This window comes from Schistocerca gregaria, chromosome 2, assembly GCF_023897955.1.
Source record: "Schistocerca gregaria isolate iqSchGreg1 chromosome 2, iqSchGreg1.2, whole genome shotgun sequence".
In the NCBI taxonomy this organism is placed as follows: Eukaryota; Metazoa; Arthropoda; class Insecta; order Orthoptera; family Acrididae; genus Schistocerca; species Schistocerca gregaria.
The window spans coordinates 929,694,337-929,721,707 of NC_064921.1; the positions used below are offsets into that span (position 1 = coordinate 929,694,337).

Below are 27,371 nucleotides of genomic sequence, written 5' to 3' on the forward strand. Positions count from 1 at the left end.
TTACAAATGTGAGCAATTCCTATCCACTATCTTTTACACATTACAGCAACAAAAATTCTTCTATGGACTAGAGGGAGTTGTGAAAGAGAAACTTCCTCAGTTTATTTTCAAACTTTACTTTGCTATCTGTCAGACTTTTGTATCACTGAGTAAATGATCAAAAATTTTTGTCGCAGCTTTGTGTACCACTTTCTGTGATAAAGGCAACATTAATGTGGAGTAGTGTAATTAAGTACAACATTGCTCATTTTTAACTGTAGCAGATTGTTAACAACAAACTTCAAGAAAGAATAAATATGCTGTGCAAGATGATCTTGGGTGAGCGCTACATATTGTTCTTACATTTTTGCACAATGAAAATTTTCTTTCTTGAAAATGAGTTACCCCAGGACATTATTCCATAAGACATTATTGAATGAAAACATGCAAAATATGTCAACTTACTGATTTGCTTTTCCCAAATATTTGCAATGATTCTGTATCTACACAGACAACTGTGAGGTTAATAGCAGACAGTAAGTCTCATTGTACCATTATTAGGGTTTCTTCCATTCAAATATGGAGCTTGGGAAGAATCATTGTTCGAATGCCTCTGTGCATGCAGAAATTATTCTAATTTTATCCTCATGACCCCATGTGAGCGATACATGGAGGATTGTAGTATATTCTGAGAGTCATTATTTAAGGCCAGTTCTTGGAACTTTGTTAATAGACTTCCTGGGGACACTTTACATCTACCTTCAAGAGTCTTCCAGTTCAGTTCCTTCAGTATTTCTGTGACACTCTCCCAAGGATCAAACAAATCTGTGACCATTCCTACTGCCATTCTCTGTATACATGCAATATCCCCTGTTAGTCAGTATCACCTATTTTGTAGAGTCCCACATACTTGAGCAATATTCTAGAGCCAGTTCCATGAGTGTTCTGTAAACATGAGTGTTCTGTAGATTGATTGCACTTCTCCACTATTCTACCAGTAAACTGAAGTCTACCACCTGTTTTACTCATGACTGAGTCCATGTGATTAATCCATTTCGTATCTCTCCTACGTGTTACATACAGGTATTTTTGTGAGTTGGGTGATTCCAGCAGTGACTTACTAATATTATAGTTACAGGAAACTATGTTTTTTTTTCCTTTTGTGAAGTGTACACATTAGATTTCTAGGCATTTAAAGCAAGTTACCAATCTTTGCAACTTTGAAATTTTATCAAGATTTGACTGAACCTTTATGGAGCTTCTTTCAGATAATACTTCATTACAGATAACTGCCTCACCTGCAAACAGTCTGAGGTTACTATTAATATTATCTACTGCCTCATCTGCAAAAAGTCTGAGTTTACTATTAATATTATCTGCAAGGCCATTAAATTAAAACATGAACAGCAAAAGTACCAAAACACTTCCTTGGGACCCACTTGGAGTAACTTCTACATCTGACGATGACTCTCCATCCGAGACAATAAGCTGTGTCCTCTCTACCAAAAAGACTTTAAACCAGTCATTAATTTCACTTCACACCTCATATGGTCATACTTTGGCAATAGGCATAGTTGTGGCACTGAGTCAAATGCATTTTGGAAATCAAGAAATACTGCATCTACCTGACTACCTTGATCCAGACTTGAGTGTGAGAAAAGTGTGAGTTGGGTTTCACATGATCAATGTTTTCAAAATCCATGCTGGTTAGTATTGAGGAGGTCATTCTGTTCAAAATTCTAAGGGGAAATGTGGCTGAACTAAATTGTTTTAAGAGTTCCAAAATGTGTTTTTTTCCAACTTAAGTTATCAGCAATATGGACACCTAACAATTTAAAGTTTCCACCCTAGTTATTATTTCCTCACTATGTGTTACACATACCATTGATTTTGTACCCCTAGATGTCCAGAACTAAATTTGTTGTGTCTTTTTAAACTGAAAGTGAAACCATTCAGTGAAAACCAGTCAATGTTGGGACTTTTAAGAACTTCATTTACCATTGTTTCTGTAAGTATGTGAGAATTGATTACAATACTAGTGTCATTTGCAAAAGAACTATTTCTGTTTCTTGTATATTAGACAGAAGACTGTTTACATTTATGAGGAACAACAGTCGACCTAAGATTATGCCTTGGGGAACACCATGCATGATTTCTCGCCAGTCAGACGTATGTCACCGGACAACATTCATTGAATTATAAGTACAACTTACAAAGGGGAGGGCTCAAATAGGTGGTGCAGCAGATGCAGTGTCATGTGCACAAGTCATGTGGCCCACCGCAGCAGCCTCTGTTGGCCGGCTCCAGGAGATGTCATTGGTAGAACATTTGAAGTGCAATATGCTGGTGGCCTGGTGCCATGGCATGTATCCCAGTATTACATGCAGGCTTGAAGCACCTCTCCCTGCCCCCTTGGGGAAAGTACACTCCACTGATGTGGGTGTCGACATGACAATTGTAACAGCCATATCCTCTACAGTTGATACCACAGGCGATAATGGTGACAGTGGATGAGATTCTGGGCTAGAACCAGTGAGCAGGGGTGGAAGTGGCACAGCCATAGACACTTGAAGTGGGCATTCCCCTGCAAAGTACCATAAAAGGGGACCAATGACAAGGGAGCTGCAAGTGTCCAACCTCCAGTCCTTCGGCGTGATGCAACTGCACTGACAGTGACAGTGCTGGCTGCTTGGCCAGGGTGCCAGGGGTGCCAATGTTGAAAGACTTGAAGATGCTAGCCCAGGGGGCAGCGGAATCACCGGTGGCAGTGAAGCATCATGGGAAGATCCGGCAGCAGGTGCCGGGAGGGCTGGATCCCAGAGGAGAGGCAGGATGTGGCGACATCCACAAGGAGGGTAGATACCCCTGCAGCTGGGATGCCCCATAAAGTCAACACAGCTGCTGAGGGAAGAGGCAGATGTACCAGTAACTTGATATGTGAAACCCCCAATGTCCCATATGTAGGAGCCAAATCCTAGGTGACAGCCCATCCACAGTAAGAGAACAACACCATTAAAAACAGAAAGTGGGTGATGGAGGGCAAAAAAGTTATGCAAAGGATCATAAGTCCTGCCCAGCAGCTTTACCTAAAAATACTTGGAATTCTTTGACATGTGTAGGGTGAGAGAGAACTGTGACCATGGCAGTGTGATGAAGTAAAGACTTAACACCATCCTGAGAATCCTCAAACACCAAATACATAATGGATGGCTGACAAAAAGAGTTTCCCTACAGTATGTAAGACCGTGAACAAGGTGCATAAGTTATGTAAATGGTCTCCCATGGATGCACCTGTATCAACAAAGTCATCGAGATAGTTGATGCACCATGCAACAGACATGTTCAATTGCTCCAAAAAGCACTGAAATATTGCCACACCAAATGGGATGTGCTAATACACAACCCAAAGGGCATATTAATCACAAGAATCTCTTCAGAATCCTCATCCAACAGAACCTGTAAAGGGACTTCAGGTAAATTAGTTTTGGTGTAAAACTGGCCTCTGGGTGCTTTAGCCAATAACTCATCCAGAAGGGATGAGCCACTGCAGAGACAAAGCTGACCATTCAGTTTTATAACAGTCAGGAGAGGGCTAGACTAGTCACTCAATGTAATAGGCTATATGATGCCCAATGGCATCAGGATGTCCAATTCTAATATCATTTGATCATGCAAAGCCACTGGAATAAGGCACACATAGGAAAAGCACAGCAGAAATGAGGCAGACTGTATCCAAAATGGAAAAACCAAAAGCACTGAAATCATCCAGACCAAATGAATTCATTGTTCCAGCATCATCCACTACCAAACAAATCAATGAAAAAACCACAGACCTATACATAGTGGGTGCCATAAACTGCACCAAAATTGCAATATGTTGCTGGTTGTAACTCACCAATGTCAAGTAACTGGAGGCAGTACCTGAGATCCCAAATCCCAATAAGTTTGTGACTTCAGTAAAGTAATGGCTGCATCAGTGTCCACTTATAGTCTGAGCACTTTGTCCATCACTCACACAATGATAAACAGTTTGCTATGATTTGTAAGCACTGAGGACACACAATTAAAATCAATGTCCACATCTGCATGAGGGGGCTCGGAACGACGCACAGATGTTATATGTCCTTTATTCCTACAGTTCTTGCACGTCACCCAGCCCTTAGGGCACACGACTCTGTCATGCTGCACAAAACTGTATGGGCAAGATGGGACCATGGAATGCTGCTGTTAATGATGACTAATGACCAGGAATAGGAGCCACTGCTCCGATGTCACACCAAGAGTCAATCGGATCACCAGCAGCAAGTGCTACCTTGAAAGATTAAGAAATATTTAACACCTCTGCCAAAGATGGATTCTTGCACTGTAGTGCACACTGATGCATGAGCTGACCAAATGATGGTGTCAAGGACCTTAGAATCAGCATAGGAATCACGATGAGCATTGGTAACAAACTGAAATTTGCGACTGACGTCACGGAGTTCAGTTGCCCAAGCTCGGCAGGTCTGGTGGGGCTGTTTATGACAACAATAGAATTCTACATGCAGTGCAGTGACATGTGTGATGTATGGTGAGAATTTGACAACAACTTGCACATTTTGCCAAATAATCTGCCACAACAGCTGGTAGATCCAAGAAGAAATCCAAGAAAGCCTTGCACATGTTTGCATCAGTGACATCAACAGCAAGACAGTTTTGCCAAAGCTGCTTCTCATAGGCTTCCCAGTTTTTGGCTGCATCGTCATAAGGGTAAAAGGGCAGCAGGTACTTCAATGTAGTGGAAGCCTACATACCAATGTGGCCAACAAGCTCATGGTGCAACTGTAAGAGCCTGTTGCTGCTCAAGGAAAGATTGGAGCACTGCCTCTATGGACAGAAGGACCTAATGAACAGCCAAACACATTAAGCATGCAGAAGAGAAGACCACACTCATTGCCAGTTGTATCATACTGTATGACAGAAATAAGAGAATGGGCACAATGAACCAAAGTTTATTCTTTTTTTACATACAAGAAAACAACATTTGACAACATAGACACAAACATAGAAACAATGCAAGTATTGATACGACCAGTTGCCAACAATAAGTATGAACACAATATGAGATCAAGTGCCTGCTGCACTGCGCTTATAAAGAGGAGAGCTCTGGTAGACGGTGTGGCGAATGCCATGCCTTGTGCACCAGTCATGTGGCCCATCAAAGTTGGCTACTGATGGCCAGCATTTGCAGATGGCATTGGTGATATGTGTGACAGCCTGGTGCCACAGCATATTTCCAAGTATTACATACAGCATTATAGCAGAAACATTAAACAGAATATATCAAACTAGAAAGGATAAAAACTTTAAAGTGTATTACTGAAAATATATAGATCCATTACGAAAATATATTCCAAAGTATTACAAGCAGCCAAACAACTAGATGAAAAAAATCTGCATAAGTAGTATTGACAATAAAGACAAGGCTTGCTGGTCTATTATAAACACAAATTGTGCACCATCAAACACAGAGGGACATAGCAAAATACAGTTTACGATCATAAAATAAAAACTACAACACAACAGAATAATGTCATCTATCTCTTCAATGACTCTCATTTCATGACTCTTGTCACAGTGGGACAAAAGCTAAGACAAGAAACAAATACAATAACACTTGGAAAACATATATTAGTACCCACAAAAAAAACTGGTATCTTTCCAGTGACAGAGGAACAAATGCTACAGATAATTAAATACCTAAAACAAACAAGATCACATGTAATTGATGGAAATTAATTAATAGAAATAAATACTGTTTACAGGAACTGAGGAAATCTTAAGTCAGTAAATCATTACTGGAAGGAACTGTTCCTAACTGCTTACAGGCAGCATTAACAAAATCACTTCATGTAGTGATTTCATGTAAAGTGAAATGTATACACCCATACATTGTCTACCAGTCACATAAAAAATACTTGAGTGTGCTTGTGAATAGAGACTAATTGTATTTCTGATAAAATATGAATTAATCAAAAACAACTACTTTGGATCCAGAACAAGAAACACACCATGGAGGCAGTCACATATCTCATTGAGAATGTCAGAAGCAACTTAGACTCTAAAAATAAGCGTGTAGGAATAATGACAATATCTTTCAAATTTCTTATTAAGAATAGAATATTGGTTAATGCGCAAAATGGTTTCCGTAAAAATATCTTCAACTTTTTACAACTTGTTTTATTTTCCATAAATAGAAAGGAATTAAATTGTGGATTGTTTTTAGACTTATCAAAGGCCTTTGATGTCATCGACCATAAGTTACTTCATAGGAAGTTATATGCCTGTGGGATACGTGGAGTTGCCCACAAATGGTTTGAATCATATCTGTCAGACAGGTATAAGAAGGTGCAGATAAGAAATGCAGATAGAACATATTCATCAAGATTTGAGAGAGTTTTGTACGGAGTACACCAGGGATGTGTATTAGGGCCATTACTGTTTTTAATATTTATCAATGACCTATCAAGTCAACTATCTGAAGCAGAGGCAGTACTGTTTGTACTGTTTGCTGACGATACAAGTTTGTTTGTTAAAGCAAATACTGAAGCTGACTTACAGGAAAAAGTCACATTAGTAACAGACGAAGCAAACAGATGGTTTAATGAAAACAGACTCATTGTGAATGCCAAAAAGACAACGTGGATCAACTTCAGACATATTACAAATAAAATAAAAACTAACCTTACAGTAGAACTGGGTAAGTGTAAGATTGAACAAGCATCATACACTAAATTCTTGGGAGTATGGTTTGATGAACACTTAAGATGGGAAAAGCATGTAATATCATTGAACAAAAATTAAGTCAAACATGTTATATACTTAGAATGCTTAAAAGCTCATGTAATATTAAAATAGTGTTATGTGTTTATTTCTCATTCATGCACAGTTTATTAAGATATGGCGTACAGTTTTGGGGGAACAACAGTATAACAAAACATTCATTTAGACTACAAAAGAAGGCAGTCAGAATAATAAAAGGTATAGGATATAGAGACTCTTGTAGGCATGCTTTCAAAGAATTAAATATCATGACACTATCATCCTTATACATATATGAAAGCATATGTTTCTCAAAGGAACACGAGGAATTTTCTATATTAAACAGAGAATTTCACAACTACGAAACAAGGAATAGGAATGATTTCCACAGAGAAATTCATAAAACAGCTATGTATCACAAAAGTGTACTATGCCAACCCAAAATCATCTACAGTGCTCTCCCCAAAGAACTAAAAATAATACCAAAACTGCACATATTTAAAAGAGAATTAAAAACCATGTTACTGCGAAATAGTTTTTATAGTATTGAAGAGTTTATGAATCATTGACAATAAAAGCACAGTTAATATTTCCCTGACATAATAAATATGTGTAATTACTCACATTTATATACTTGCTGTTCCTATGAAAGTGTGAAACACTGTTAATGGAAGAATGGAAATAATCTTTGATGTGATAATCACAAGCTTTTTTTTTTGTGCGTTATTATCCTACTTTTATATTTTTATGTTAATGTTCTTATAGTTCTATTGAAATTGTAATGTCTAAGAGACAAGTAAATTAAATTATAAATTTTCATGTACATGTATTTTAAATTGTAATGTTTATTGACAAGTCCTATGTCATTTTGATGATGTACTACAAGGACGATAATAAATTGAATTGAATTGAATACTGTCATTATTCCATCTTAGATTTCCCATTGTGTAGGGGCATTTATGGATCTAACAAAGGTTTTTGACTGTATAGACCACAACACTTTAGTAGAGATATGTATGTGTGTGTGTGTGTGCGAGTGTACACCTGTCCTTTTTTTCCCCCTAAGGGAAGTCTTTCCGCTCCCGGGATTGGAATGACTGCTTGACTCCTTACCCTCTCCCTTAAAACCCACTTCCTTTCATCTTTCCCTCTCCTTCCTGAAGAAGCAACCATCGGTTGTGAAAGCTATTAATTCTGTGTGTGTGTTTGTGTGTTTTGTTCATTGTGCCTGTCTGCCGGCGCTTTCCCGCTTGGTAAGTCTTGGAATCTTTGTTTTTAATATATTTTTCACATGTGGAAGTTTTTTTCTATTTTATATATAGGAGACTGGATCCTATCATACATGACAAACAGAAGCCTATGTACAGCAGTTACACAAGGAGAGCAAAGGAGATGTGAAGTGAAGATTCTACACTTCTCTGTCCCTCAAGGATCTGTTCTTGGTCCATTGCTTTTCATTTTATACATGAATCACATCTCAAACATTAATAGTTACTTATGCAGGTGACACAACTCCATGGTTCATGCACGAAGACACAGAATATGTATAAATTATACCCAACTTACAAGTAAATAATGCTATCCAATTAATTAAATGTATGTAATAACATTACTCAAAAGCATATACACTCCTGGAAATGGAAAAAAGAACACATTGACACCGGTGTGTCAGACCCACCATACTTGCTCCGGACACTGCGTGAGGGCTGTACAAGCAATGATCACACGCACGGCACAACGGACACACCAGGAACCGCGGTGTTGGCCGTCGAATGGCGCTAGCTGTGCAGCATTTGTGCACCGCCGTCGTCAGTGACAGCCAGTTTGCCGTGGCATACGGAGCTCCATCGCAGTCTTTAACACTGGTAGCATGCCACAACAGCGTGGACGTGAACCGTATGTGCAGTTGATGGACTCTGAGCGAGGGCGTATAGTGGGCATGCGGGAGGCCGGGTGGAAGTACCGCCGAATTGCTCAACACGTGGGGCGTGAGGTCTCCACAGTACATCGATGTTGTCGCCAGTGGTCGGCGGAAGGCGCACGTGCCCGTCGATCTGGGACCAGACCGCAGCGACGCACGGATGCACGCCAAGACCGTAGGATCCTACGCAGTGCCGTAGGGGACCGCACCGCCACTTCCCAGCAAATTAGGGACACTGTTGCTCCTGGGGTATCGGCGAGGACTATTCGCAACCGTCTCCATGAAGCTGGGCTACGGTCCCGCACACCGTTAGGCCGTCTTCCGCTCACGCCCCAACATCGTGCAGCCCGCCTCCAGTGGTGTCGCGACAGGCGTGAATGGAGGGATGAATGGAGACGTGTCGTCTTCAGCGATGAGAGTCGCTTCTGCCTTGGTGCCAATGATGGTCGTATGCGTGTTTGGCGCCGTGCAGGTGAGCGCCACAATCAGGACTGCATACGACCGAGGCACACAGGGCCAACACCCGGCATCATGGTGTGGGGAGCGATCTCCTACACTGGCTGTACACCTCTGGTGATCGTCGAGGGGACACTGAATAGTGCACGGTACATCCAAACCGTCATCGAACCCATCGTTCTACCACTCCTAGACCGGCAAGGGAACTTGCTGTTCCAACAGGACAATGCACGTCCACATGTATCCCGTGCCACCCAACGGGCTCTAGAAGGTGTAAGTCAACTACCCTGGCCAGCAAGATCTCCGGATCTGTCCCCCATTGAGCATGTTTGGGACTGGATGAAGCGTTGTCTCACGCGGTCTGCACGTCCAGCACGAACGCTGGTCCAACTGAGGCGCCAGGTGGAAATGGCATGGCAAGCCGTTCCACAGGACTACATCCAGCATCTCTACGATCGTCTCCATGGGAGAATAGCAGCCTGCATTGCTGCAAAAGGTGGATAGACACTGTACTAGTGCCGACATTGTGCATGCTCTGTTGCCTGTGTCTATGTGCCTGTGGTTCTGTCAGTGTGATCATGTGATGTATGTGACCCCAGGAATGTGTCAATAAAGTTTCCCCTTCCTGGGACAATGAATTCACGGTGTTCTTATTTCAATTTCCAGGAGTGTACATTTCACACTGAAAAACCAAGACAATGAAGATATCAATGTTTGCATGGATGAATGCATAGCAGAAATCTCCAAACACACAAAATTCCTTGGAACAATGTAAACTGGAATAAGCACACAGAATGTAGGTTATAAGTTGGGAACTCAACTCAAATATGTACGTTCCGTACAATCATAGCTACCTGAAAAGCACAGTTATTATGAAACAGATATACTGTGTATTAATACATTTGACTTTAACTTGTGGCAAATTTTTGTGGAGAAGTGCCTCAAAAACAATCATTAATAGAATATTCAAATTACAAAAAAGCAATAAGAGTGTTAGCCTATATGAAATGGAGAGAAATATGTAGGTCAGCAAAGTAATTAAGACACTAGCACTACCCCATGTACATCCATACAAACTTCTAAGCTGGACAAAATTCAGATATCTTTCCAATACTCAATATAACATCACACAACACAATGACGACACCCTACTCTGGCATTACTTTCCCTCAACAGAAGCGGTCGATACCAGAACTAATTTTTGAATTTTGGACAGGTCAATATTATCTCAATTGTTTATCTAAAAATTTCATATAATTTTATACACAATAGTTATATTTCAAGCTAAAAGTATGAAATAGAATTGCTTTATTTTCATTGTTACAATCGATATGTACTAGCTCTGAACTTTTTTTTAAAAAAAAAAAGGGAAAATTGCATTTCTTCAAACTGACTTACACAAGGCAAGGGAGGATCTGGACAGGTTACAGAGGGACAAAGGTGATCAGAGATGGAAAGTGGCAAAAGGTAATAGAGAGAACAGGCAAAGGAGAGCATCAGACAGCTTTGTCATAAATCTTGAAAAATATTTGATCTGTTACCTCAGTCAGAATCGGATGAGCCTCATGTAGCTGAAGCTGCAGAAAGGGCACAACAAGCTTTGAAGGACTTGAAAAAGATAGGGAAATTTGCAAAGAGAAAGAAAGTTCTGTTGTTTGGTAGCTCCCAGGGTAGAGGTGTTGGCCAACTACTGCAGGAAAATATAGGTCCAGAGTACCAGGTCACAAACTTTTTGAAGCCTAGTGAAGATCTGGATCAGGTAACAGAGGATGTAGGTTCTTTATGCAAGGATTTCACAAAGGAGTATGCTGTGGTTATAGTGGGTGGTCTGGGAAATAGCTTTGACAGAGACTCTGAATATTCCATAGAGAGTGACCTGGTGAAGATAACATCAGCAACAAAGCATACAAGTGTGGGATTTGTGTCTGTGTTGAGATGCCATTATCAGCCTCATTTGACCTCTTCTGTCGAGAGGATGAACTTGGAGTTGGAGTGGCTGATTAGGACAGATATAGGGTCCCATATTGGTTTCATTCCTGTGGATGCTATCAATAGGTGAAACTACACTAGGCATGGCCTTCACCTCAATAGGAAAGGGAAGGGAAAATTGTCTGGGTTAATTGCAGAAAACTTAAGGGGGGACACTGTCACAAGTGGTAAAATACCAGTGGTCTCAGGTGTCAGAGGGATGCCTTTTTTAGAATAGGGAAGGGGGAAAAAACGAGTTTTAAGAGAGATTGGCAGACACACTCAGTTTAAGAAAACAGATGAACAGGAGTCAGAGTTTAGCATACAGCCTCCATTTAAACAATGTTTAACAGAAAGTAATCAGAAACTGCCAGTTCATCTTCGCCAAAGAAGTTACAATCCTATTAGTAAGCAGTATCAATTATCTTTATTACACCAGAATATTCCGGGACTCAGAAATAAAGTTCATGAACTTCTCATTTGTACTGATGAAATGAATTCATCTAACCAAATTGACATAACCTGCCTCTCTGAACATCAAGTGACCACTGGTTTAGATATGTTAGAAACTTCAGGATTTAAGCTAGCTTCCTATTTCTGCATAGTAGATATGGATGGAAGAGGAGTTGACACATTTATTAAAAACTGCCATAAATTCAAGAACATTTACATTAATCAATTCTGTTTAGAGCAGCATCTAGAAGCATGTGCAACAGAAGTAGAGTTCCATAACAGATCCTATATAATAATAACTATTTACCGAGCACCTGCAGGAAATTATAATCTATTCATAAATCATCTAGAAGCTCTTTTGCATTGTTTAACAAGAAGAAACAAAGAAATTTTGATTGCTGGTGACTTTAATACAGATTTTCTAATGCAATCTTCCAGTAAACATTTACTGCAGTTAGTAATGTTGTTTTTCAATCTAACTCACACTGTAAACTTTCCAACTAGGATCACTAAATCCTCAAGGAAAGCCATTGATAACATTTTTTACACAAATCAAAGGGACAAAATCAAATAATAAAATCTGTAATAAATGGGCTATCAGATCATGACATGCAGCTCCTTGTTTTAGATGTAAATTCTAAGAGAAATATCAAGACAGCTAAATCTGAGAACAGGAGAGCAGTCAATCAACCGAAAATTGAATGTTTTAGAAAATTGCTCAAAGAGATGAAGTGGAAAGATGTTTATAGTGCTCATAACACGAATGAAAACTATAACACATTCATGAACAATGTCAGTACAATGTTTGAAATCTGTTTCCCTCTAAAAGTTACTCAAATTAAACAGTAGTCTATAATAAAACCATGGATTACACAAGGAATAAAGATTTCCTGTAAGACAAAAAGGAAAATGTATCTGTTGACCAAGAATAGCTCCATTGCTGATTATTTAGCTAAATACAAGGAAAACTGTAAAATATTTAAAAAAGTAATTCAGACATCTAAACAAATGTACTATGAGAAGAAGATAGCAATGTCAGGGAACAAAATAAAAACAATATGGGATATAGTAAAAGAGGAGACTGGTAGAACCAGAAATGAACAGGAGCAAATAGCATTAAGGGTAGATGACACATTAGTAACCGATGGGCATAGTGTGGCAAATCTATTTAACAAGTACTTTATATCTGTTACTGATAGAATGGGATTGTCAGGATCAGTAAATAATGTCCTTGAATATCTGAAACTAGCCTTTACAAATAGCTTCAGGTACATGAATATAATGTCCTTGAATATCTGAAACTAGCCTTTACAAATAGCTTCAGGTACATGAATATGTCACTCACTTCGCCAAAGAAATAACTTCCATAATAAAATCATTAAAAACAAAGCATTCTAGTGGTTACGATGAAATATCAAAAAAGTTAATTAAGGCATGTTCTTGTGAGTTTAGTACACTTCTAAGTTACTAGTGTAACCAGTCAATTATAACTGGGACATTTCCTGACTGACTGATATATGCAGATATTAAGCCGCTGTTCAAGAAAGGGGATATAGCATCAAACTACAGACCGATGTCACTTTTGCTAGCATTCTCAAAAAGTTTAGAAAAAGTAATGTAAGGCAGCTTCTCAACAATCTGCCCACAAATAACATATTATTAAAAACACAGTTTGGATTTCGGAAGGGTTCTGATATCGAGAAGGCTATTTACACCTACATTGAAAATGTACTTAATTCATTAAATAGCAAATTGTAAGCAGCAGGTATTTTCTATGATTTGTCAAAGGCATTTGATTGTGTGAATCGCAACATCCTTTTAAATAAATTAGAATTCTATGGTGTCACAGGTAGTGCTGCAAAAAGGTTCAAGTCATACATCGCTAACAGGAAACAAAGGGTGTCAGTGCAAGGGACTAGTGAATTAAGTCATCAGTCATCATCAGAATGGGAAGAAATTACATGTGGTGTCCCACAAGGATCCATCTTAGGGTCATGACTTTTTGTTGTGTACATTAATGATCTCTCATCAGTTACACTACCAGAAGCAGAGTTCGTTTTGTTTGCAGATGAAACAGGTATTGCAATAAATACTATTGACATACTATTTATTAGTTCTATTTATTAGTTCTAGAAAGATCTGTTAATGATATTTTCATGGATATTAATAAATAGTTTAAAGCCAACTCACTGACATTAAACCTCAAATGACGCACTATATGCAATTCAGAACCTGTAAGAGGTTTCCACCCAGCATATGCATAAAGTATGAAGAAGAGCAGATAGAAGAGGTTGACAGTCTTAAATTCCTGGGATTACAACTTGATAATAAATTCAGTTGGGAGGAGCACACCACAGAACTGCAGAAACGCCTTAACAAATCTGTATTTGCAATTCGAGTGTTAGCAGACATAGGCGACATAAAAATGAAAAAGCTTGCATACTTTGCCTACTTTCATTCCATAATGTCACATGGTATAATACTTTGGGGTAATTCGTCAAGTCAAACAAAAGTTTTCAGAGTCCAAAAGCGTGTAATACGTATTATTTGTGGAATAAATTCACGGATGTCCTGTAGAAACCTCTTCAAAGAACTGGGTATACTAACTACTGCCTCTCAGTATATTTACTCCTTAATGAAATTTGTCCTAAATAATATATCTCGTTTTCCAACAAACAGCTCAGTTCATACATACAATACCAGGAACAAAAATGATCCGCACAATGACTTAAAAGCACTTACTTTAGTTCAAAAAGGGGTCCACTAATCAGGAACACTCATCTTCAATAATTTGCCAGCAAACATAAAAAATTTAGTTACAAATAGAGATCAGTTTAAAAGGAGCCTGAAAGACTTACTAGTGGCCAACTCCTTCTACTCCACTGACGAATTTTTTAATAGAAACAAATGATGTATTGTATATATTCATACTATTAGTATTGTTATTTCATCTTTAAAAAAATAAAAAGTAAAAATAAAAAAATTGACATGTTCCACTTCCACAAGGATCTCCTCAGCAAAGACCTATGAAACAAAAAATCTAATCTATTCTAATCAAAATTACGAAATATTTGGCACACTTAAAATTTCTGTTATTAATTACGCAATTTGGTACTGTTTATTATGTTTACTTCCTATCAAAAGTTTTCCACCAGACAATTTACATCCACTGGATTTTCTGTACCACTGTAGAGACAGTTTTGTGTCAGACATGAATGACAATCAAAAAATTAAATTTATTAAAAGACGTCTTGAAGACGAAGCTCTATCATTGGTAAATTTCAATTTAAGTCATTGGGAAACATATAAAACTTCTGAGAAAAATTTTTTAAATAAATTTTGGTCAGAAGCTGAACAGGGGAGAATCAAAAATGAATTTTTGAATGGTTCTAATCATAGGAATAGGGATGGTAATTTGAAGAGTTTTGTAACAACCAATTTAAAAAATTAACACACCTTGACAAACCATTTGATGAAATGCTCTTGATTCATGCACTTAAATGGAGATTATCAAAAAGGTTGCAGTGGAATTTAGTGCACGGACCCGATGATTGTCTTAAACAATTTTTACTTTATCTTGACAGACTGGATAGAGCAGTAGAAAGAAGTATGTACCATAATAATCATAATGATAGAAATCATGTTGGGAGTAATTACAGAAACAGAGATAATGGTAATTTCCATTAGGATCATAGTGTCAATAGAGAGAGAAATTTTGAACACTAGCAGAATTGGAACAACGGGGATAGCCATGGACATTTTAATAGAAGAAACAATTATAGAAGTACCTCAGGAAATGGCTGTTTGCCTTAATAAAGGTCCACAGTTTTGGGGCAAGGAAATACAACATGCACAGGACCCCTAAGTTACACTTGCAATTAGACAACAAAAACAGTGCTAATGATATTGTACATGTATCTGGAATTGAACAGAAGGAATACCAGATTTCTTGTTTATGTGTTAATCAAAAGTTCTGGGATACTATGTTTAAGTATGGTGATGTAGGTGCTAATCACAAACCAGAACGTGAGAGTAGTCAGAATTCTGATGTAGTATGTACTAACGATTTCTCCATCTGGTCAGAAAACAGTGTTCTTGATGTATTTAAGTCATGTGCTCACTATATTGGATCTGAAATAGGTGATATTTTTGATGTAGATGTGAATGAGAGCTGTGAAATAACTGAGGTTGGTAAATCTGAGACTGGTGGTTACTGCAGATGAATATAGGTGAAGTACGTGACTTTGATGGAGATGAGATTTGTGTTGTTAGTGATTTCATTTCATTTCATTTGATGATGTTGATGAGGTACTTTTGGAGGAATATGATGATGATGATGAGTATCATGTACTTGTGGAGTTTAAGAATAATGAAGTTTCAGAGTAATTTTTGATTGATGTTGACAATACAGGTACGGTAAGTGATGCATGTGGTATTATAAGTAAGAGTCATGGAATACCCATCCAGTCTAAAAAGTTTTTCATTAATGTCATGCAGAGTAAGGATCCAAACAGTAAACCAGAGGTATCTGTGATCCTAGAGAATGAAATTGAAAACTTTTTGAAGTTTGTTTGGGACCAGATTGATGATAACATAGATAAATGTGTATTCTGGAATAAGTTAGCTGGGGTTGCTCACAATCTGTATCCCAATTGGTAGAATGAAGTGAAAGAAGATCTGAGCAGGAAGTGTAATTTTGACAGTAATGTGTTTTGTGTTCCTTCTGTAACAAGCAATGTTAGTTGTGCCATGGATCCATCCATTGTGTTCAATCTTTACATGAGAACATGAATAAAAAAAAGTTAGTTAGTTAGTTATATTACTTGTTCCATGGATCATGAACACGATTCTTTCGTAATGATGTGGAACGTGTCAAAGTACACAAGATTCATTTATCCCAAATAATCATTGTTAGTCTTATATACGGTACAATTGTTAATGCTTACTGTATTTCTTTGGCCTATGTCTAAAAATTCATCTATGGAGTAGAAGGAGTTGTCATTCAGGAATTCCCTTAACTTACTTTTGAATGCCGATTGGTTGTCTGTCAGACTTTTGATATTGTTTGGCAATTGACCAGAAATCTTTGTGGCAGTATAATTCACCCCCTTTTGTGCCAATGTCAAATTCAATGAACGGTAGTGAAGGTCACCCTGTCTCCTAGTATTGTAGCTGTGGACTGTGCTATTAATTCTGAAGTGATCTGGGTTACTAACAACAAATTTCATTAGGCTATATATATATTGTGAAGCTACTGGCAATATCCCTAATTCTTTAAATAATTGTCTACAAGATGATCTTGGATGAGCCCCAGACATTATTCTGATAACACGTTTTTGTGCAATAAATACGTTCTTTCTTAGTGATGAATTGCCCCAAGAGATGATTCCGTAAGAAAGCAACGAATGAAAATATGCATGGTAAGCTAACTTACTGATGTGCTTGTCCCCAAAATTTGCAATGACACTAATAGCATAGGTAGCTGAGCTCAATCATTTCAGTAGATTGTCAATGTGTGTCTTCCAGTTTAAATTCTGATCAATACAGACACCCAGAAATTTTGAACAATCTGCTTTAGCTAAAGATTTTCCCCCACACTCTATATTTATTTCCGGTTTTATGCCTTTCCCTGTACTGAACTGTATGTACAGTGTTTTTTCAAAGTTCAATGAAAGTCCATTTGCGGAAAACCACCTAATAACTCTTTGAAAAACATTATTTGCATTTTCCTCAGCTGATTCTTGCTTTTTAGGCTTGATTACAATATTTGTGTCATCTGCAAAGAGAACCAAGTTTGCATCTTCATGAATATAATTAGGCAAGTCATTAACATATATTAAAAACAATAAATCCCCCAAGACAGAACCCTGTGGTACCCCATTCTTGATACATCCCCAGTCTGAATAATCTGCTGCCCTTTGTGTACTATGTGGGTTTACTGTTTCAACCTTCTGCATTCTACCAGTTAAATATGAAGTGAACCATCTGTGTACTGAACCATTCATTCCATAGTACTTCAGCTTATCTAAGAGGATTCCATGATCCACACAATCAAAAGCCTTAGAGAGATCACAGAAAATCCCAATTGGTGATGTTCTACTATCCAGAGTATTTAAAATTTGATCAGTGAAAGCGTGTATAACACTATCTGTTGAAACAGCTTTCTGAAAACCGAACTGACATTTTGTTAAAACGTTATTCCCACTAATGTGTAAAGTTACTCTTGAGTACATTACTTTTTCAAACACTTTTGAGAAGGATGTCAGAAGTGAAATAGGATGATAATTGTTGACGTCTGTCTTGTCACCTTTTTTATACAAGGGTTTAACTATGGCATATTTCAATCTGTCCGGAAATATTCCCTGATTCAATGAGCTATTACATATGTGGCTAAGAACTCGACTTATCAGGTGTGGACAAGATTTTAGTATTCTATTGGAGATACCACCAGTTCCATGTGAGTTTTTATTCTTAAGTGAATTTATTATTTTCTTAATTTCAGACGGTGAGGTGGGTAGGATTTCAATTTCATTTGTTTGCACCGGGAATGCCTCTTTCATATAGAGTTCTGCCCTATCTGGTGAGCAGCTGGTGCCTACATTTTCCACTACATTTATAAAATGATTATTAAAAATATTTTCAACCTGTGATTTTTCATTTATAAGCTTTTCATTGTGCTTAATAGTAATACTGTTGTCCTGTGACCTTGCTTGCCCTGTTTCCCTTTTAACTATATTCCATATTGTTTTAACTTTGTCATCAGAGGTGTTAATCTCAGACTTGATACACATACTTCTGGATTTTTTTATAACTTTCCTTAATATATTACAATATTTCTTATAATGGTTGAGCTTTTCTTCATCTCGACTTATTCTAGTGTCTTGGTATAGTTCCCATTTCCGGCTACAAGAAATTTTAATCCCTTTAGTCAGCCATGGTTTTTTATCAAGTTTATTTGAATTATGATTCACTAATTTCTTAGGAAAACTGTTTTCAAATATACCCACCAGTTTATCATGGAATAAGTTAAATTTAACATTTGCATCAGGTTCCCGATAAACCTCGTCCCAGTCTACCCTTTTCAAGCTTTCCTTAAATTGTTGAATTGTTATATGGTTAATTGGGCATATTATTTTGTTTGTTTTTTTCGCATTACTGTATAGAGCAAAGTCATAAATTGAAAGTAGCTGTGCATCGTGATCAGAAAGCCCGTTCTTAATAGGATAGGTGCTTACTTCTTTTAATTTATCTTGATCTATGAAAATGTTATCTATCAGGGTGCTACTGTCTTGTACAATAATAGTAGGAAAATCAATGACTGATGTCAGATTGTAAGAGCAAAGTAATAGTTCAAGGTCGTTCTTCTTGCTTGAGTGTTTAAGAAAATCTACGTTAAAATCTCCACAAATGATAATGTGTTTTCCCTTTTCTGACAGATAACACAGCAAGAGATCTAGGTTTTTAAGAAACATTTGAAAATTTCCAAGTGGGGACCTATACACAGTCACAATTATGAATTTACCACTGTCCAATTTAAGCTCACAAGCGCATACTTCAATGTGCTGTTCTACACAGAATTTTGCGGTTTCTATGTTTTTAAAACTATGTTCCCCCTTAACATAAATGGCAGCTCCTCCTTTCTCCATATTGTCTCTACAAAATTAAGTTGCTAGTTTATACCCATTAATATTTAGATTTTCCATTTGTGTAGTTATATGATGTTCAGACAGGCACAGTACATCAACTTCTGTTGTATTTTTAATATTCTCAAAACAAATTATTAGTTCGTCTATTTTGTTCCTTAATCCCCTGATATTTTGGTGAAATATATTAACACAATTGTTTCCTCTACCTTTATTCGAACCATTTATTTTTTTACCTTTAAGAGCTGCCTGTCTGGACATCTTGTTCAACCTAAAAAAGGTGCCCCTATGCCCTTTCGGGTCACAGGGGTTTTGCCTTGAGTGCTAGTGGCCCCCTTTAGACGACCTACAATTAAATCAGCTAATCTATCCTTCCCTAGACTATTTACGTGCAGGCCATGTCGAGTGTATCCCCATATCCCAATGCTACCAACAGGCACTGTATAAATGTGTGTTTTTGCACCATCCAGCAGCTGCTCGCTCAACTCTCTGTTAACTCGCCACACAAAAGGGTTAACCGAGGGCTGATCGTAACGCTGCAATACCTCAACAAAACCCACATTCGTACATCCTGTTGCAGCTCCTATTTTATCGAGGTCACTCTTAATATCATAATTCCTATCCTTAGCCAGGCTGTTTCCTGCCCCACCTATTACTATCACCTCATCATTCTTGTCAAAGTCCCTACAGAGTGGTCCTATGTCTTCTATCACCTGGCTAAGCCTAGCACTTGGCTTAAACAAACTCGTGACCTGGTATGATACCAGGAAAGTTGATACAGCTCTGTGAAGAGTGTGGATGTAGCACCTGATGAAAGTGAAAATGATCTTTTCATGAAGTGTCTGACAACAGAGAAGATGATTCATATTTTGTGTCTCCTTATATTAAAATTAAGATTGATCACCTGGAATGTAACTGTTTGATTCATACAGGTAGCCCAATCTGAGCTATATCTGAAAAATTTAGAGACAAGATCAAGTATAGTAAGAATTTTGTGGAACTGTCATTGCATGTGTAAAGATAAGAGGAGCTATTGGTAAGCAAAGCAAGTTTGTAAAATTTCAGGTACTGTTAACTTTTGGTATAAAAGACAAGCCATTTAAATATGGATGCATAATGGTCCCTAGTTTGGGAGAAAATATACTCTACATTTGCAGATTCACACAACTATATAATTGTGTTTTGTTTGTCAGGAATGTCATATGCAAGATGATGTGATTTCTAAAGTTCTGTATTATCTACTGACTGGGTTTAAATCAATGACACACTATATTCGCAGGGTCATACAACTATATAATTATGTTTTGTAATAGATTTCTGCTTTAGAGTTTGATAAATATATCCCATGATAATAAATGAGCACATTTTTGAGTATTGAAATGGGATAATGCCATTAAATATCTAGTAATAAATTTTTATATTTTGTACTGTAAAAATTAGAAATAGTATCTTAGGATCACCTTACTAGTTCATTTTTTATTTAGCCCTGTTTATTGAAGTTTCATTTGTGAAAACTTTTAAATCCAGTCAGACATAAAATATATATACATAGTGCTGGCAGGTCGATAGATACACAAACATACACACAAAATTCAAGCTTTTGCAACCAATGGTTGCTTCTTCAGGAAAGAGGGAAGAAGAGGGAAAGACGAAAGGATGTGGGTTTTAAGGGAGAGGGTAAAAAGTCATTCCAATCCCGGAAGTGGAAAGACTTACCTTAAGGGGAAAAAAGGACAAGTATACACTCGCACATATTCATTTGCACATACACAAACACAAGCAGACATTTGTAAAGCAAAGAGTTTGGGCAGAGATGTCAGTCGAGGCGAAAGTACACAGGCAAAGATGTTGTTGAAAGACAGGTGAGGTATGAGTGGCAGCAACTTGAAATTAGCGGAGGTTGAGGCCTGGCGGATAATGAGAAGAGAGGATATACTGAAGGGCAAGTTCCCATCTCCGGAGTTCTGACAGGTTGGTGTTAGTGGGAAGTATCCAGATAACCCGGACGGTGTAACACTGTGCCAAGATGTGCTGGCCGTGCACCAAGGCATGTTTAGCCACAAGGTGATCCTCATTACCAACAAACACTGTCTGCCTGTGTCCATTCATGCGAATGGACAGTTTGTTGCTGGCCATTCTCACTTAGAAAGCTTCACAGTGTAGGCAGGTCAGTTGGTAAATCACGTGGATGCTTTCATTTGTGGCTCTGCCTGTAATTGTGTACAGCTTCCGGGTTACAGGACTGGAGTAGGTGGTGGTGGGAGGGTGCATGGGACAGGTTTTACACTGGGGGCATTTACAAGGGTAGGAGCCAGAGGGTAGGGAAAGTGGTTTGGGAATTTCATAGGGATGAACTAAGAGGTTACGAAGGTTAGGTGGACGGCGGAAAGACACACTTGGTGGAGTGGGAAGGATTTCATGAAGGATGGATCTCATTTCAGGGAAGGATTTGAGGAAGTCGTATCCCTGCTGGAGAGCCACATTCAGAGTCTGATCCAGTCCCGGAAAGTATCCTGTCACAAGTGGGGCACTTTTGTGGTTCTTCTGTGGGAGGTTCTGGGTTTGAGGGGACGAGGAAGTGGCTCTGGTTATTTGCTGCTGTACCAGGTCGGGAGGGTAGTTGCGGGATGCGAAAGCTGTTTGCAGGTTGTTGGTGTAATGGTTCAGGGATTCCTGACTGGAGCAGATTCGTTTGCGACAAAGACCTAGGCTGTAGGGAAGGGACCGTTTGATGTGGAATGGGTGGCAGCTGTCATAATGGAGGTACTGTAGCTTGTTAGTGGGTTTGATGTGGACGGACGAGTGAAGCTGGCCACTGGACAGATGGAGGTCAACGTCAAGGAAAGTGGCATTGGATTTGGAGTAGGACCAGGTGAATCTGATGGAACCAAAGGAGTTGAGGTTGAAGAGGAAATTCTGGAGTTCTTCTTCACTGTGAGTCCAGATCATGAAGATATCATCAATAAATCTGTACCAAACTTTGGGTTGGCAGGCCTGGGTAACCAAGAAGGCTTCCTCTAAGCGACCCATGAATAGGTTGGCCTACAAGGGGGCCATCCTGGTACCTATATATATATATATATATATATATATATATATATATATATATATATATATATATATATATATAATAGAAAGAAACATATTAATATATGTTAATATGTAATTAATAATATATTAAAAACAAAGATTCCAAGACTTACCAAGCGGGAAAGTGCCAGTAGATAGGCACAATAAATAAAACGCACAAACACACACACAGAATTTCGAGCTTTCGCAACCGGCGGCTGCTTCGTCAGGAAAGAGGGAAGGAAAAGGAAAGATGAAAGGACGTGGGTTTTAAGGGAGAGGGTAGGGAGTCATTCCAATCCCAGGAGCGGAAAGACTTACCTTAGGGGGAAAAAAGGATAGGTATATACTCATGCACACACACACACACACACACACACACACACACACACACACACACACATATCCATCCATACAAACACAGACACCAGTGTATGTATGGATGGATATGTGTGTGTGTGTGTGTGTGTGTGTGTGTGTATGTGTGTGCGCGCGCGAGTATATACCTATCCTTCTTTCCCCCTAAGGTAAGTCTTTCCGCTCCCGGAATTGGAATGACTCCTTACCCTCTCCCTTAAAATCCACGTCCTTTCATCTTTCTTTTTCCTTCCCTCTTTCCTGACGAAGCAGCCGCCGGTTGCGAAAGCTCGAAATTCTGTGTGTGTGTTTGTGCGTTTTATTTATTGTGCCTATCTACCGGCGCTTTCCCGCTTGGTAATTCTTAGAATCTTTGGTTTTAATATATATAATAGAAAGAAACTTCCACATGAGAAAAATATATTAAAAACAAAGATTCCAAGACTTACCAAGCGGAAAAGCACTGGTAGACAGTAACAATAAATAAAACACACAAACACACACACAGAATTTCTAGCTTTCACAACCAACGGTTGCTTCTTCAGGAAAGAGGGAAGGAGAGGGAAAGACGAAAGGATGTGGGTTTTAAGGGAGAGGGTAAGGAGTCATTCCAATCCCAGGAGCAGAAAGACTTACCTTAGGGGGAAAAAAGGACAGGTGTACACTCGCACACACACACATATCCATCCGCTCATACACGGACACAAGCAGACATTTGTAAAGGCAAAGAGTTCGGGCAGAGAAGTCAGTCAAGGCGGAAGTACAGAGGCAAAGAAGTTGTTGAAAGACAGGTGAGGTATGAGCGGTGGCAACTTGAAATTAGCGGAGATTGAGGCCTGGCAGATATCGAGAAGAGAGGATATACTGAAGGGGAACTCGCCCTGCAGTATGTACTTTTTATCAATTGCAAATGATTCTTCTAGGCCTCTATGTATGTAGGTTAGTTTGTATGAACAGTTAGCAAATAGTGTGTAAGTATAGACAGTATAACAAGATGTATACATTTCTGATTTCACACATCGGTTTTAGTCCTCAAGCTACTCCATTATGTCATCATTCAAAGCTATTTATGACTCTGTTTACCTACATTTATCCTGAGTATTGCAATATTGTATCAGACTGGAACTTGAGTTGTGGACAGACTCATACAACTATTGACTTTGATTGAGGCTAGATGCTTCCTACAATTACTCTTGACATATGATTGAACTTATTGATATATTACTGTGAACTTTATTCATTTTGTTGTGAAAAAACATTTTTTGCTGGTGTGTGCCCATGTGGTTTGGATTCATGGGTCGGTCCCCACATTGTGAGCTTAGATGCTAACAATTTTTCATTATTTTCTTTGTTCATGAATCAACATATCCTTAAATACTCTGGTTTATAGGGCTGATTGATTTTGTGTTATATTCCTACTCATGATTGGGTATATTCTTCCGCTTTCTACCCTTCGTTGTGAGTTTTTTGAGTCAGTTCACTCGCTGTACACTTAGGCTCCACATTTTTTCTCTTCTCTTCTGAAGATTTTGAAAGTGTGACTTTATAGATGTAAACTTGCAATTTGTAACTCTAGTAATTTACATTTTCTCTGTATTTATTTCTGTAGTTTAGTGTTGTAAAGTTTCAATTTTGTATCATTTGTCTCGTGACAGAATGTTACACTGATCTGAAAATTGAAATTCCTTGTCTTGATATATGTATAAATTATGACTTATATAGTAGATATTTTTCTTGTGTTTTCTGCAGTATATAATGTGTCAGATACTTCTATACATCTCTAATCTATCTTTTGGCATGATTTTGTACACCATTTGGTACACCTAATAGTACATCACAAAATATTGCAAAGACATTGTCTCCAAATTTTGTGAGGGGGATATTGCAAAGGGACACTCTCTTCTAGCATCACTTTTCCTCAACAGAAGTGGTCGATACCAGAACTAATTTTTGAACTTTGGACAAGTCAGTATTATCTCAACTGTTTATTTCAAACATTTCATGTAATGTTTTAAACAATATGTTATATTTCAAGCTAAAAACTATGAATTCGATTTGCTTTATTTTCACTGTTACAATTGATAAGTACTAGCTCTGTATGTATAGTTTAGAAACATTTAAAATTATGAAACATTTGCCACACTTAAAATTTTTATTAGTAATTATGCAATCTGACACTTTTTAGTACATTTATTTCTGGATTCATTTATACATCAATAGAAATTATTTTGTCAAGAAAATTTGCAAAACCCTTGGAATATCATTATTACCACAGAGTGAGGAAGCTGTAGTGGGAATGCCTCTGATGTGATCAGACTTTTTGTATTTTGGAAGAACAATGTAATTTCAGCTTTGTTAAAGCGAAAATTCAAAAGACAGTGTGATATAGGCCTAGTAAAATGTGAAGCAAATAAACATCGAAAAATAAATATCTGCACAGGGATTTATCAAATTTATTTACATCAATTGAAACATGAGAACCTACTTTCTGAAAATTTCTGCTTCAAGAATCAGACGCACAGACATGAAGATCTGGAACCAGCTGGGAGAAAAGACAATAAGTTGTAAGTTTATTGTAAATCTTACTCCTCTCATATTTTTTTTAAAAGACTTTACCATTGATAACAGTAGTAACAACAAAAAAGGAGGGAGGGTAGATTACAACACCAGGAAATGGAACCTCATCCACAAGCCCATAAACAGTGCCATGAAATACATATCAAAGGCGTCATAAACAGGACCAAAAGTCCTAGAAAAAGTCCCTTCAAATTTGAGAGAGATAATTAATAAACATATTTTCCAAATATCTCTAAAAACTTTCCTGTCAGACTACTGCTACCATAGTATAAACATTATCAATGGAACAGAAACCTTCAACTACCCATTGCCTGTAGTGTTCATGAGTGGGTGAACATTTACAAAACAATTAATCCTGAAGCTCATTAAGGAACAACAGTTTCACTGTATATGTTACACATAGTCAACCACCAAATATATTTGTAATATAATCCATGGGTGACTTACCATTTGATTTTGTACTAGGTATGGCAACCAGTAGTGTAAGCCAGATATGAATTCTTGAAAAGAAGACCATTGTCGTTTTAGATGGCTGAAAGCAAAGAATTAACTATAAAAATAATGTACTTTACTGACTCATAACTTTAATAACATATTTCCAGAAAATATATTTAAACGTCAAAGCAAAAATGATACGCAGCATTATCAACCAGCAAAAAAGTAACAGAACTGATGAAATTAAGTTACCAAATAACAGCTGCTGTAAAAAATCATGAGATACTCAAATCAATGACCACCAGATTCAATGATTATTTGCTCACAGTAGCAGCAACCATGCCATAGCATTTTGGACGAAGTCCACACCCACCAGGTGTGTTACTAGCACTACTGACATGATGGCGCAGGCATTCCTTGTGCTATTGGAGACTGCTTTGGCTTTCTGTTGTGCCCTTGTCATTCTCTTGGCATTATAGGTTCAGTATGCACCTATGAGGTGCACTTTGTGTTGAATGAGGATGCTTTGGCAATTGCATATTCTTTCCATGCGTGCAACAGCAATCTCTGTAATTGTGTTCTGTGTCTGATCCGAGGTTTTGGAGCAGACATAGACATAGTACAGGATTCCAGATGGTGGCCACTGCCCCAAGAGATTGCTGTGGCATGCATGAACAGAATACATAATTCCCACAGCAGCCTGATTCACATGAAGTGCACCTTTTAGGTATGTACCACACCCACAACAACAGGAAAATGACAGAGGCATGACAGAAAGCTGAAGTGGTCACCAGCAGCATAAGGAATGTCTGCAGCATGTTGATAGTGGTAGTAATGCCCCTGGTGGGTGCAGACATAGTAGAGAACACCTTGATGTGGCCGCCACCGGGGAAAACCATGGAAACGGTCATGGATGGAAGACAGAATGCCTAGAGACAAATAGTGCCACCAGAAACAGCCGCAGAGGGCATGGATGGCATAGCGAACACTGGACACCACCCAGGCATAGGTATGGAACACAGTCAGCTTGTCGATCAGTCACAGGAAACACCTGACAAATACGTCAAGTTAATGCATCATAATATTATGTTGAGACAACTGAGACCACAGGCAATACACCTGATTCCACAAGATAACATCGAATCGCTGGGAAAGTCTAAGAAATTACATAGTCTAATCTTGTATCAGTAGTCCCTGTGGGAGTGACATGTAGGAGGCTGCAAACAGCTAAAGTGCATGGAAGAAGGTATTTCCAGTTGTACCCTCTATTAGGGTGTTTGTAATGCCATGTATTAACACTTTTCTCTAATCCATTGATGTATGGAATGCAGCAAGAATGACTCTGTGCGCACTAATTAGCGTTTCAGTGGTCCCTATGAGAGTGATGTGTGGGAGGCTATCTTCAGGAGTCAGCCAGTGTAGGTTTTCCATGGTTTCCATCAGTCAAACAAAGCTGTGAATATAATATATTGAAAGTTTTCATGACCAGTGTTTAATTTTGTTAAAACTTCTGGGCTGAGAGTCTTTAGTTGACAAATACACACATCAAAAAAAGTTTTGCATCACCTCGGTTATGAGAGTTCTGGAAAATGTTTAGAAAATTGGAATAGAGATCAACATAAACATCATATTTCCCTTTTTTTGCTCATGGAAACCACTCATTGCCTGTTGTACCATCATACAACGAGACCTTCAGATGTGGTGGTCCAGAT

The 27,371-nt window shown here is 38.2% G+C and overlaps 1 protein-coding gene across 1 annotated transcript in view; it reads right to left on the reverse strand.

Annotated features, from left to right (window-relative positions):
* LOC126335365 (oxidized low-density lipoprotein receptor 1-like) overlaps window positions 1–27,371 on the reverse strand; it is a 99,816-nt gene that overhangs the window by 26,133 nt on the left and 46,312 nt on the right. The window contains exon 2 of the mRNA XM_049998569.1: window positions 25,672–25,756. Coding sequence (XP_049854526.1) covers window positions 25,672–25,741 — 70 coding nt within the window. The 5' untranslated portion in view covers window positions 25,742–25,756. The remainder of the gene's footprint in view (window positions 1–25,671; window positions 25,757–27,371) is intronic.